At 41.4% G+C, this 13,793-nt stretch overlaps 1 protein-coding gene across 2 annotated transcripts in view; it reads left to right on the top strand.

The window, feature by feature from the left end:
• LOC139259860 (endoplasmic reticulum junction formation protein lunapark-like) overlaps positions 1-13,793 on the top strand; it is a 161,727-nt gene that overhangs the window by 73,623 nt on the left and 74,311 nt on the right. For both annotated transcript variants that reach the window (XM_070875752.1, XM_070875753.1), the window contains exons 5-6: positions 8,360-8,418; positions 8,563-8,603. In XM_070875752.1, coding sequence (XP_070731853.1) covers positions 8,360-8,418; positions 8,563-8,603 — 100 coding nt within the window. The remainder of the gene's footprint in view (positions 1-8,359; positions 8,419-8,562; positions 8,604-13,793) is intronic.

Raw genomic sequence — 13,793 nt, 5'->3', positions numbered from 1 at the left:
TGAACTTGAGGTTATGGTTGTGCCAAACCAGTTTTGGTTCTGCCAGGACTACTCTGCTCCAGACCCCATTACAGCCATTGTTTAAGTGTGAACAAAAGAGCTGAACAATAGAAGTGAAATGAGGGTGTCTGCCCTAGCCATCAAGGCAGCATTTGACCAAGTATGCCACCAAGGAGCCCTAGTAAAATTGAAGTTAATGAGAATTGGGGAAAACTCTCTAATGGCTGGAGTTATACCTGGCACAAAGAAAGATTGTTGTTGGAGGCCAATCACCCCAGGACATCGTCCTACACCCAACTATCTTCAGCTGCTTCATCATTGATATTCCCTCCATCATAAGGTCAGAAGTGGCACTGTTTGCAATTACTCAGACAATGAAGCAGTCCATGCCTGCATGTAACAAGAGCTGGAAAACATTCCGGCTTAGGCTGATGAGTGGCAAGTAACATTTGCCAAACATAAGTGCCAAGCAATGACATTTCCAAGGAGAGGGTCTGTATTGATATTCAATGGTATTACCATCACCAAATCCCCCACTATCAACACCCTAGGGCTTGTTATTGACTAGAAACTTAACTGGACCAGCCACATAAATACTGTGGCTACAAGAGCAAGTCAGAGACTGGGGTTTCTGTGGCGAATGACTCACCTCCTGACTCCCCAAAGTCTCTTCACCATCTACAAGGCACATGTCAGGTGTGTGATGGAATACTCTCCACTTGCCTGGACGGGTGCAGCCACAACAATACTCAGATGCTTAATAACCTTCCAGGACAAAGCAGTCCGCTTGATTGGCACTTCATCCAATATCTTAAACATCCATGGCTACAGTATGTATTATCGACAGGATGCACTGCAACAACTTGCCAAGGCTTCTTCAACAGCAACTTCTAAACCCACGACCTCCACCATCTAGAAGGACATGCAGCTGCATGGGAACGTCACCACCTCCAAATACTTTTCCCACACACCCTGCCATTTTTTCATGGCTGTTGGATCAAAATTCTGGAACTCCCTACTTACAGCATTGTGGGAGTACCTTCACCACATGGACTCCAGCAGTTCAAGAAGGCTGCTCACCAGCACCTTCTAAAGGGCAACTAGCGATGGGCAATAATAGATAATGACACCCATATTCTCAGAATGAATAAAAACACACAATTTATTAGGGTTCAACTTTTCTGTACCTGTGGAATCTTGAACTTCAATAAGGTGTACTCTAAACTGCCTTTTCTCCATTGAAAATAATTTCGAACTTGCTTAGTGTCTTCTGAATTCTTAATCTCTGATATCTGATTAGTTTCCCTTCTATGTACTCTGCAAAGTTAGGATGTTCTCACTTGCGTACCAAGATGTTTTGACGCATGACAATTCTTAAGATTAAATATATTTCAGGGATCAACTGGTGAAGTGGACCTTTTTTCAAAGTAGTGGTAAAAGGACCACTGGACTGATGTGTAATTTGCAGCAGAGTTATTAGCGAGTTTGCATTTTATAATCTTTAGGGAAAATGTTGTTAAATTCACAATCACCCTGGATCAAAGAAAGCCTTTATTCTTAACCCATATTCAAAAGAAGTCTTCTGTTTCTTGCGTGCGAGGCATCTCTAATCTTCTGTTCTAAATTCGGAAAAGAAACAATATCTATTTTAAATAAAGTTACCATCATTTTACCATGGTTGTTTCGCAATCTTGCCGTGTTGCTATACAATATACATGAATAGGTAATGCACTGGATAATCACTAGATTTCTCCCCAATGAAAAGCTACTATTTTCGTCAAACTGCAAGATGTGGCATTTTATAATTTTTGTCCCCTCTGCTTTCTGTCTGAGGAGATTATATACACTTGGTTCCACAGGCTTAACAGCTACCTGGTTGGAGCTAACTAGTAGCTCTCTATTGCATTTTCTGTTCAATATATGAATTTATATTTCTCACCATCCTCTGGCAAATATGGGCATATAGAACTATAGTTTCTGCAAGTAAACTGTCACATTAGTGGTATATTACTTGACCTTGGTATAATTATGTTTGCTCTTTCTTGTACTTGGACCTATGACGACCCAGGTAGACATACTAATTTGCCACACACACCCTTCCGGTTTAAAGTTTGTGACCTGTGGTCTCGAGTATGCCAAACACAGTGCTGAGGCGTGGATTATATTTTCAGTATTGGAATGTGCCTCTTCCATTCGGTATAAGAAACCTTCCATTTTGGAAAAACTGTCTCAGTAGAACTATTTAGCTTACGCTGACTCCAGGATGGTATGTTGCCTCCCTGGTGCAAGGATCAAGGAAGTCTCGGAGCGGGTGCAGGACATTTTGAAGGGGGAAGGTGAACAGCCAGTTGTCGTGGTGCATAAAGGTACCAACGATATAGGTAAAAAAGGGATGAGGTCCTACAAGCTGAATTTAGGGAGCTTGGAGCTAAATTTAAAAAATAGGACCTCAAAGATGGTAATCTCAGGATTGCTACCTTTGCCACGTGCTAGTCAGAATAGGAATCGCAGGATAGCTCAGATGAATACGTGACTTGAGGAGTGGTGCAAAAGGGAGGGATTCAAATTCCTGGGACATTGGAACCGGTTCTGGGGGAGGTGGGACCAGTACAAATCGGACGGTCTGCACCTGGGCAGGACAGGAACCAATGTCCTCGGAGGAGTGTTTGCTAGTGCTGTTGAGGAGGGGTTAAACTAATATGGCAGGGGGATGGGAACCTATGCAGGGAGACAGAGGGAAGTAAAATAGGGGCAGAAGCAAAAGATAGAAAGAAGAAAAGTAAAAGTGGAGGGCAGAGAAACCCAAGGCAAAAATCAAAATGGGCCACATTGCAGCAAAATTCTAAAAGGGCAAAGTGTGTTAAAAAGATAAGTCAGACGGCTCTGTGCCTCAATACGAGGAGTATTCATAATAAGGTGGACGAATTAACTGCACTGGCAGCAATTAATGAATATGATATAATTGGCATCACGGAGACATGGCTCCAGGGTGACGAAGGCTGGAAACTCAACATCCAAGGGTATTCAACATTCAGGAAGGATAGACAGAAAGGAAAAGGAGGTGGGATAGCGTTGCTGGTTAAAGAGGAAATTAACGCAATAGTAAGGAAAGACATTAGCTTGGATGATGTGGAATCTGTATGGGTGGAGCTGAGCATTACCAAAGGGCAGAAAACGCTAGTGGGAGTTGTGTACAGACCACCAAACAGTAGTAGTGAGGTTGGGGACAGCATCAAACAAGAAATTAGGGATGCGTGCAATAAAGGTACAGCAGTTATCATGGACGACTTTAATCGACATATAGGTTGGGCGAACCAAACTGGTAGCAATACAATGGAGGAGTATTTCCTAGAGTGTATTAGGGATGGTTTTCTGGACTAGAGGGCTGGCCATCCTAGACCGGGTGATGTGTAATGAGAAAGGACTAATTAGCAATCTTGGTGTGTGAGGCCCCTTGGGGAAGAGTGACCATAATATGGTAGAATTCTTTATTAAGATGGAGAGTGACACAGTTAATTCAGAGACTAGGGTCCTGAACTTAAGGAAAGGTAACTTCAATGGTATGAGATGTGAATTGGCTAGAATAGACCGGCGAATGTTACTTGAAGGGTTGACAGTGGATAGGCAATGGCAAACATTTAAAGATCACATGGATGAACTTCAACAATTGTACATCCCGGTCTAGAGTAAAAATAAAACGGGGAAGATGGCTCAACTGTGGTTAACAAGGGAAATTAACGATAGTGTTAAATCCAAGGAAGAGGCATATAAATTGGCCAGAAAAAGCAACAAACCTGAGAACTGGGAGAAATTTAGAATTCAGCAGAGGAGGACAAAGGGTTTAATTAGGAGGGGGAAAATAGAGTACGAGAGGAAGCTTACCGGGAACATAAAAACTGACTGCAAAAGCTTCTATAAATATGTGAAGAGAAAAAGATTAGTGAAGACAAACGTAGGTCCCTTGCAGTCGGATTCAGGTGAATTTATAATGGGCAATAAAGAAATGGCAGACCAATTGAACAAATACTTTGGTTCTGTCTTCACGAAGGAAAACATAAATAACCTTCCAGAAGTACTAGGGGACCGAGGGCTTAGTGAGAAGGAGGAATTGAAGGATATCCTTATTAGGTGAGAAATTGTGTTGGGGAAATTGATGGGATTGAAGGCTGATAAATCCCCGGGGCCTGATAGTCTGCATCCCAGAGTACTTAAGGAGGTGGCCCGAGAACATTGGTGATCATTTTCCAACAGTCTATCGACTCTGGATCAGTTCCTATGGACTGGAGGGTAGCTAATGTAACACCACTTTTTAAAAAAGGAGAGAGAGAGAAAATGGGTAATTATAGACCGGTTAGCCTGGCATCAGTAATGGGGGAAAATGTTGGAATCAATTATTAAAGATGAAATAGCAGCGCATTTGGAAAGCAGTGACAGGATCAGTCCAAGTCAACATGGATTTATGAAACGGAAATCATGCTTGACAAATCTTTTGGAATTTTTTGAGGATGTAACTAGTAGAGTGGACAAGGGAGAACCAGTGGATGTGGTGTATTTGGACTTTCAAAAGGCTTTTAACAAGGTCCTACAAAAGAGATTGTTGTGCAAGATTAAAGCACATGGTATTGGGGATAATGTACTGAAGTGGATAGTGAACTGGTTGGCAGACAGGAAGTAGAGAGTCGGGATAAACTGGTCCTGTTCGGAATAGCAGGCAGTGACCAGTGGGGTGCCGCAGGGCTCAGTGCTGGGACCCCAGCTATTTACAATATACATTAATGATTTGGATGAAGGGATTGAGTGCAATATCTTCAAGTATGCAAACTGGGTGGCGGTGTGAGCTGTGAGGAGAACGCTAAGAGGCTGCAGGGTGACTTGGACAGGTTAGATGAGTGGGCAAATGCATGGCAGATGCAGTATAATGTGGATAAATGTGAGGTTATCCACTTTGGTGGCAAAAACACAAAGGTAGAATATTAACTGAATGGCGGCAGATTAGGAAAAGGGGAGGTGCAATGAGATCTGGGTGTCATGGTTCATCAGTCATTGAAAGTTGGCATGCAGGAACAGCATATCTAGGGGTTTTGAGTATAGGAGCAGGGAGGTCTTACTGCAGTTGTACAGGGCCTTGGTGAGGCCTCACTTGGAATATTGTGTTCAGTTTTGGTCTCCTAATCTGAGGAAGGATGTTCTTACTATTGAGGGAGTGCAGCGAAGGTTCACGAGACTAATTCCCGGGATGGCTGGACTCACATTTACGGAGAGACTGGATCGACTGGCCCTTTATTCACTGGAGTTTAGAAGGATGAGAGGGGATCTCATAGAAACATAAAAATTCTGACGGGACTGGACTGGTTAGATGCAGGAAGAATGTTCCCGAGGTTGGGGAAGTCCAGAACCCAGGGGACACAGTTCTTAAGGATAAAGGGTAAGCCATTTAGGACTGAGATGAGGAGAAACCTTTTCATTCAGAGAGTTGTTAACCTGTGGAATTCCCTACCGCAGAGAGTTGTTGATGCCAGTTCGTTGGGTATATTCAAGAGTGAGTTAGATATGGCCCTTACGGCTAAAGGAATCAAGGAGTATGGAGAGAAAGCAGGAAAGGGGTACTGAGGTGAATGATCAGCCATTATCTTCTTGAACAGGCTCGAAGGGCCGAATGGCCTACTCCTGCACCTATTTTCTATGTAATAAGATCATGAACTCAATTCCATTTCCTCGCCCACTCCCCATAACCTCTTATCTCCTTGTCGCTCAAGAAACTGTCTGTTTCTGTCTTAAATTTATTCAATGTTCCAGCTTCCACAGCTCTCCGAGGCAGCAAATTTCACAGATTTACAACGCTCTGAGAGAAGAAATTCCTCCTCATCTCTGTTTTAAATGGGTGGCCCCTTATTCTAAGATCATGCCCTCTCGTTCTAGTCTCCCCCATCAGTGGAAACATCCTCCCTGCATCCACCTTGTCCAGCCCCCTCCTAATCTTATATGTTTTGATAAGATCATTCTTCTGAATTCCAATGAGTAGAGGCCCAATCTACTCGACCTTTCCTCATAAGTCAACCCCCTCATCCCCGGAATCAACCGAGTGAACCTTCTCTGAACTGCCTCCAAAGCAAGTATATCTTTTCTTAAATATGGAAACCAAAACTGCATGCAGTATTCCAGGTGTGGCCTCACCAATACCTTGTATAACTGTAGCAAGACTTCCCTGCTTTTATACTCCATCCCCTTTGCAATAAAGGCCAAGATACCATTGGCCTTCTTGATCAGTTCCTATCCTTTTGTGTTTCATGCACAAGTAACCCCAGATCCCGCTGCACTGCGGCACTTTGCAATCTTTCTCCATTTAAATAATAACTTGCTCTTTGATTTTTTTCTGTCAAAGTGCATGACCTCATACTTTCCAACATTATACTCCATCTGCCAAATTTTTGCCCACTCACTTAGCCTGTCTGTCCTTTTGCAGATTTTTTGTGTCCTCCTCACCCATTGCTTTTCCTCTCATCTTTGTATCGTCAGCAAACTTGGCTACGTTACACTCAGTCCCTTCTTCCAAGTCGTTAACATAGATTGTAAATAATTGGGGTCCCAGCACTGATCCCTGTGGCACACCACTAGTTACTGGTTGCCAACCAGAGAATGAACCATTTATCCCAACTCTCTGTTTTCTGTTAGTTAGCCAATCCTCTATCCATGCAAATATATTACCCCCAACCCCGTGAACTTTTATCTTGTGCAGTAACCTTTTATGTGGCACCTTGTCAAATGCCTTCTGGAAGTCGAAATACACCACATCCACTGATTCCCCTTTATCCACCCTGTCTGTTACATCCTCAAAGGATTCCAGCAAATTTGTCAAACATGACTTCCTCTTCGTAAGTCCATGCTGACTCTGCCTGACTGAATTTTGCTTATCCAAATGTCCTGCTACTGCTTCTTTAATAATGGACACCAACATTTTCCAACCACAGATGTTAGGCTAACTGGTTTATAGTTTCCTGCTTTTTATCTACCTCCTTTTTTAAATAGGGGCGTTACATTTGCAGTTTTCCAATCTGTTGGGACCTCCCCAGAATCCAGGGAATTTTGGTAAATTACAACCAATACATCCACAATCCCTGCCGCTACTTTTCTTAAGACCCTAGGATGCAAGGGTCATGGGGATTTATCTGTCTTTAGTCCCATTATTTTACTGAGTACCACCTCCTTAGTGATTGTGATTGTATTAAGTTCCTCTCTTTCCCCCCCCACCCCCCCCCCCCCACCACCATAGCCCCTTGACTATCCACTGTTGGAATATTGTTAGTGTCCTCTACCTTAAAGACTGATACAAAATATTTGTTCAGAGTTTCTGCCATCTCCATGTTCCCCATTACTAGTTCCCTGGTCTCGTCCTCTAAGGGACCAACATTTACTTTAGCCACTCTTTTCCTTTTTATATACCTATAGAAACTCTTGCTATCTGTTTTTATATTTTGTGCTAGTTTACTTTCATAGTCTGTCTTCCCTTAATAATTTTTTTAGTCGTTCTTTGCTGGCTTTTAAACGCTTCCCAGTCTTCTGTCATCCCAGTAGTTTTGGCCGCTTTGTATGCCCTTGTTTTTAATTGGATACCGTCCTTTATTTCTTTAGTTCGCCACGGATGGCTTTTCTCTTGCACTCTTTCCTTCTCACTGGAATATATTTTTCTTGAGAGTTGTGAAATATCTCCTTAAATTTACATCACTGTTCTTCAACCATCCTACATTTTAATCTGTTTTCCCAGTCCACTTTAGCCAACTCTGCCCTCATACCTTCATAGTTTCCTTTATTTAAGTTTAGTACACTGGTTAGAGATCCAACTTTCTTACCCTCCATCTGAATTTGAAATTCAATCATGCTACGATCACTCATTCCGAGGGGATCCTTTACTAGGAGATTGTTTATTAATCCTGTCTCATTACACAGGACCAGAACTAAAATAGCCTGCCCCCTGGTTGGTTCCGTTACATACTGCTCAAGGAACCCGTCCCTTATGCACTCTCTGAACTCCTCCACAAGGCTACCCTGACCAATTTGATTTGTCCAATCAATCTTCTGGCGGGATCGCTTTTTATGACATCAGTATTTATAACATCCATGGAATCTTTCGCAGCCTGAACTATACCCCTCTATCATTCAAGGGTATTGGGTAGTGGTCCTTGTTCTGGCTGATGTTTCCTCCAGAAGATTTTGCCCACTGAAGTTAATAGGGAAAACTGTTTTACTGTATAATTATATTCCAGTGAATCTCTTGTTACTTTGATTTAAATTTATTTTGTATGCCTGATCTTTTTAGTCCCTCTTGTGTTTATGCACTGCTCATGCTGCTTGTGTTTTTCAGCGTCTGGCTAATACGGAAAGTTTTGATTTGGCTGTTTTGCAAAAGAACTGAAAGGAACAGTGAGTTTTTAAATATTTCTTTGTAAAAAAAAAATAAAGTTACATTTTTAAATACTGTATATTGTGTTATGATTTTTTTACAGTACATTTGCCATCAGTTACTTTTGAAATTAACAAGACTTCTAACTCAACACTTTATTACAGGCGAAGCGCTGGAAGATTTAAAAGTACAAAAGAAGAAAATAGTAAGTAACATTTTTAAAATTATTTTCTATTCTGGATCCTTCCTTAAAACTATGCCAATTAGAAGCATCTGCTATCCCAGTTACTAATTTATTAGTGATTAAGTATAGTAAGCTTCCAGGTAGCATTTGCCAACCAGTTTTGGTGCATTTTCCTGTGTATCTCATAATTGTAACCGAAACATAATGTTCTGGTGTGCAAGAGAAATATTTTTTTGAATATGTTAATTGCATTTGTCCATATTTCTAAGCATGCAATAATGGATTCTCCATTTTTTGTTTTCAGTCTAACTCTCAATTCAAGTCTTGGTGTAGTAGATAGAGAACTTCACTGTTTGAGCCATTACATTCTGGTTCTTGGCTGCTTTAAAAATGCTTGCCCAGACTTGAATAGGAGCGGCAGCGCTAAAAGACTGGTAATTCACACGCTGTTGCACATTAGGTTATCTTGAGGGTGTCTTCAACCATGACTGTCCACAAAGAAAACAATAAATCAATTTAATAGTAAAGCAAGACAAGTGAAAAAGCAGATTGACAGAAAAGATGCTGCAAAAACTATAAATCTTTTGGTGTTTAAAAAAAAAATAAAACCACACAAAAGTGAAGAGCAATGAAGTTATAGTTTAAGACTTAATATTTTTTGAACACGAATCCTGTTTGCACAGTCAACTGCCTCAGTAAAGCTTAGTTTTCAATGAGATAATAACTCGATCACAATTTTGGGGATCAGAGTAGAGTATACAACTGCTACTGGAGAAAATGAAAGCTCGGTATTTAACTGAATAGTTTGGGGTCATTTATATTATATTGGACTGATATCTTTGGGTAATTTATATTGGCTAAGTGTTGGTCATTTATATGTCATGTATGTATGGTTCTACTTGTCAAGTAGTCTGAAATTTAAGTTTATTTAAGTGGAGGAAAAGGTTGTAGAACTGAGCATTTTAGGAGTTGCATTTGCCACTTGTTTGGTCGTACAATGTGCAGTCATTTATGCTTATCTTGTAAACTGCAAAATTTGTGTCAAACACAATGAAAACTATTGAAATTCTAGGTTAGTGAGATGACTTTGTTGGATCGATTCAGTTAAGTACTTAATAATGGCTTTAAGAGACTAGCCTCTATACCCAATTAGGCCATGGATATTACTTCAGTAGCTAATGCAACATACATTATTAGCTTTAATAGCTCTGCCAAGATTATAGATACTTAGCTGACACAGCATACAGTTTGAGTCTGGCATTGAAAATTTTGGCTACATGTAGCAACTTTACTTAAAGTACATAGTAAACTTTTAGCATAGTCCATCCTAAGGATGAATGATGCAGTGAACTGACCTTTTACTAGTGAAACTTGAGTTCAAGGCGAGCTCTCGCTGATGGGATGAAAGTATTTTCTGCTGACTGTGACTGGTGTATATGATTATTTTAGCAATCTCAATCGAAATCCTATGGGCATGGGCCCACATTGCACTATCTTGGCAATCTCAGTCAGAAAGGCCACAGAATGGCTGGTGTATAAAATTCAAAATGTCAGTAATAGAATGAGGCTTGCACTTTTAAAGTGGGGCTGAGTAACATTGTTGAGGTAATAGTGAAATGCTCTGTTTCTAACCATGTTATATTTGACTTGGATTTAATTGATTGCTGACACTGGGTCCCCAAAATGTAGTGAGATCACAACTGGAGTATTGTGTACAGTTTTGGTCTCCTTGCCTAAGGAAAGATAGGTTTGCTTTAGAGGTTTACCAGACTGATTCCTGGGATGAGGGGATTGTCTTATGAGGAGAGACTGAGTAGACTAGGCCTGTATGCCCTAGAGTTTAGAAGAATGAGAGGTGATTTCAATGAAACATATAAAATTCTTAAGGGGCCTGACAGGTTAAATCTTGGGAGGATGTTTCCTCCAGCTGGGAAGTCTCGAACAAGAGGTCACAGTCTCAGATTAAGGGGTCGACCATTGAGGACATAAGAACATAAGAAATAGCAGGATTAGGCCATACGGCCCCTCGAGCCTGCTCCGCCATTCAATAAGATCAGGACTCCGCTCCATTTCCCTGCCCGCTCCCCATAACCCCTTATCCCCTTATCGTTTAAGAAACTATCTATTTCTGTCTTAAATTTATTCAGTGTCCCAGCTTCCACAGCTCTCTGAGGCATCGAATTCTACAGATTAACAACCCTCAGAAGAAATTTCTCCTCATCTCTGTTTTAAATGAGCAGCCCCTTCTTCTAAGATCATGCCCTCTAGTTCTAGTCTCCCCCATCAGTGGAAACATCCTCTCTGCATCCACCTTGGAAGCTCCCTCATAATCTTATACGTTTTGATAAGATCACCTCTCATTCTTCTGAATTCCAATGAGCAGAGGTCCAACCTATTCAACATTTCCTCATGTGTCAACCCCCTCATCCCTAGAATCAACCTAGTGAACCTTCTCTGAACTACCTCCAAAGCAAGTATATCCTTTCGTAAATATGGAAACCAAAACTGCACGCAGTATTCCAGGTGTGGCCTCACCAATACCGTGTATAGCTGTAGCAAGACTTCCCTGCTTTTATACTCCACCCCGATGGCAATAAAGGCCAATATACCATTGGCCTTCCTGATCACTTGCTGTACCTGCATACTATCCTTTTGTGTTTCATGCACAAGAACCCCCAGATCCCGCTGTACTGTGGCACTTTGCAATCTTTCTCCATTTACATAATAACTTGCTCTTTGATTTTTTTCTGCCAAAGTGCATGACCTCACACTTTCCAACATTATACTCCATCTGCCAAATTTTTGCCCACTCTCTTAGCCTGTCTACATCCTCTTGCATATTTTTTGTGTCCTCCTCACACATTGCTTTTCCTCCCATCTTTATATCGTCAGAAAACTTGTCTACGTTGCACTCAGTCCTTTCTTCCAAGTCGTTTATATAGACTGAAGAGAAATTTCTTCACTCAGAGGGTGATGAATCTTTGGAATTCTCTACCCCAGTACCTGTAAAAGCAAAGCAGAGTTAATGTTTTGGGTATAATTCTTCACTAGAACTGAAAAGTAAGGAAGCATTTTAGTGCAGTTGTTAAAACAAACAATAAAAGGGGAAAGAAACAACAGGTACTCTAATCATATAATGGCAGTTAATGTGTTGAACGACCTACAAAATGTTTAATAAAAAACAGAGACCTGTTGGCTGATATCGGATACTATCCCAGTGAGGCAATGGAAAGACAATTGAAAAAAAAAAGCTAAGAACGTTTTAGTCTGAATCTGGCTAAGATGAGTCTTTTCATATATCTAGATGTATTTATGCACTTCCGATAGTTGAGTTTATCCAGTAAGCAGCTGAGCCATGCAGCAGAAAAGCCTAGATTAAATCTTGGTCTGCACTGAACTAGCAACATTTGGAGCACCCCTGAGTTGTGGGAAAGGAACATTGACCAGAATTTCCATTCCTAAAGACTATCCATGAATGGACATTGGGTGAGGATCGGATTCTGGTGTGCTTGAAATGCCCTTGCCATTGAATACCCTACAAGCATTCATGTGTTGGTTCTCAAATGGATAATGGCGATTTTGGTGTGTGGGAACCATACCCTAGCAGGTGGTTGTTAGGAAAGGAAGACGGAAAATTGATGGGGAAAAGAAGAAAAAAGTGCAATTAGTTGACTGTTTGTAACATCCTGCCAGACAGAGTACTAGGGGCAACACATTGGGGTTGTTCAAAATACATTCAGATATACGATGGGATAACAAACTTGAGAGATGCGTTTCTATCGGCTGAATGTCTTTTTCTTATCCCTGATTAGTGTTTTATAAAAATTTGCCTTTTGATGACGGGGCTAGTTCTTTTCAGTTTTTATTCATGGTAATTTTGAATGACTGGGGTAGTGTGATCAGTGTGTGTGTAAATTAGGGAAGAGTGGAAACGTAACAAGGTTGACAAGCAGCAGTAGAAAGAAGTGGAGCCTGTAGCTTGGAGGCTAAACTAGGATTTGTGAGATGATGGGATAAAAAGCAATAGAATGACAATAAATTGGAGCAGAAATGAAAGGAGTATTTGTAAACCATTGCAAACAATTACCATGGAACAGATCCAGTAGGAAACCCCAGTAGTTTCCACCAATCTATTCAGCTAAATATCTTTTCTACTATCCTCTTTATATCTACTTTGATGCCTTCCATACAAAGATTTAATGTATTTTTTTTCTAGCTATTAAAAGTATTGTTAACCAGGCATACCTTAAAATGAGGTGCCTATCTGGTGAAGCTACAACACAGGACTACATGCATGTTAAAGAGCAGAAGCAGCATGCTATAGACCGAGCTAAGCGATCACAAAATCAACGGATCAGATCAAAGCTCTGCTGTCCTGCCTTATCCAGTCGTGAATGGTGGTGGCCAATTAAACAATTAAATGGGAGGAGGACACCATGAACATCTCCATCCTCAATCGCAGAGCCCAGCATGTGAGTGCAAAAGACAAGGCTGAAGCATTTGCATCCATCTTCAGCTAGAAGTGCTGAGTGGTTGATCCATCTCAGCCTCTTCCTGCCAACCCACCATCACAGAAGCCAGTCTTCAGCCAATTCGATTCACTCCATGTGATATCAAGTAAATGCTGAGCACACTGGATACGGCAAAGGCTGGGTCCGACAACATCCCGATTGTAGTGCTGAAGACTTGTGCTCCAGAATTAGCTGTGCTGCTAGCCAAGCTGTTCCAGTACAACTACAACACTGGCCTCTACCCGACAAAAGTGGAACATTTTCCAGGCATGTCCAGACAAAAAGCAGGATAAATCGAATGTGCGCAATTACCGCTCCATTAGTCTACTCTCAATCATCAGCAAAGCGATGGAAGGGGTCATCGACAGCGCTATTTAGTGGTCTTTAGTCACCAACGTGCTCACCAATACTCAGTTTGGGTTCTGCCAACACCACTCGGCTCCAGACCTCATTACAGCCTCGGTCCAAACATGGACAAAAGAGAACGAATTAATGAGGTGAGGTGAGAGTGACTGCCGCATTTGACCAAGTGTGACATCAAGGAACCCTAGTAAAATTTAAGTCAATGGGAATTGGGGAAAAAACTCTCCACTGGTTGGAGTCATGCCTAGCATAAAGGAAGATGGTTGTGGTTGTTGGAGGCCAATCATCTCAGCCCCAGGACATCGCTGCAGGAGTTCCTCAGATGCAGCTGCTTCAT

This window comes from Pristiophorus japonicus, chromosome 3, assembly GCF_044704955.1.
Source record: "Pristiophorus japonicus isolate sPriJap1 chromosome 3, sPriJap1.hap1, whole genome shotgun sequence".
Classification (NCBI taxonomy): domain Eukaryota; kingdom Metazoa; phylum Chordata; class Chondrichthyes; family Pristiophoridae; genus Pristiophorus; species Pristiophorus japonicus.
The sequence above is the reverse complement of the archived record's forward strand: the minus strand, read 5'-3'. Positions and strand labels throughout refer to the sequence as shown.